Source organism: Nestor notabilis, unplaced genomic scaffold (genome assembly GCF_000696875.1).
Source record: "Nestor notabilis isolate BGI_N333 unplaced genomic scaffold, ASM69687v1 scaffold24939, whole genome shotgun sequence".
Lineage (NCBI taxonomy): Eukaryota > Metazoa > Chordata > Aves > Psittaciformes > Psittacidae > Nestor > Nestor notabilis.
Window position 1 is genome coordinate 7054 of NW_009943623.1, and position 488 is coordinate 7541.

The window sequence follows — 488 nt, forward strand, 5'->3', positions numbered from 1 at the left end:
TGTGTAGCCCCGCAGGGTGTGACACCTACATGGAAATATAAAGCAAGGCGTAGTGAGAGAAAGGTATACATAGGCATGGTGACAAGCTCACATGGATCCCTTCCTCCTGGTGGGGGTTTGCAGCTCCCCCCCTCCCATCTGGGAAACCCACGGGCATTTCCTTAGTCCTCTTCCTCAGTCTTGGTTCTGTGCTTCGTTTGTCCTTCCTGATGCAGAGGTTCTGCTGGCATCAGCAGGAGGTGACCATCAGGGACACCCCTATATCCCACTGCTGCCCAGGCATAGCAGTCCTGCCTTCCCCAGCCCGCGGGGACCACCGGAGGCCACGGGGACACCGCAGCACCTCAGGTAGCTCCCAATGGCCGCCGATGCCGTGGATCCCACCGTTGTGTTCTGCGGGTAAGAGCTGAGGATGGGCCCGGGCAGGGTGACCACGACGGTGGGGGGCTGGATGACAGTGGTGGAGTCCCCACCGCGGCGGGATCATG

General features: G+C 60.7%; 1 protein-coding gene across 1 annotated transcript in view; it reads right to left on the minus strand.

Moving 5' to 3' along the window:
* Nucleotides 1-258: 258 nt before the first annotated feature.
* Nucleotides 259-488, minus strand: part of LOC104411579 (beta-keratin-related protein-like) — a 321-nt gene continuing 91 nt past the window's right edge. Inside the window, 1 exon segment of the mRNA XM_010022030.1 lies at nucleotides 259-488. This exon segment is cut by the window's right edge and continues 91 nt beyond it. Coding sequence (XP_010020332.1) covers nucleotides 259-488 — 230 coding nt within the window.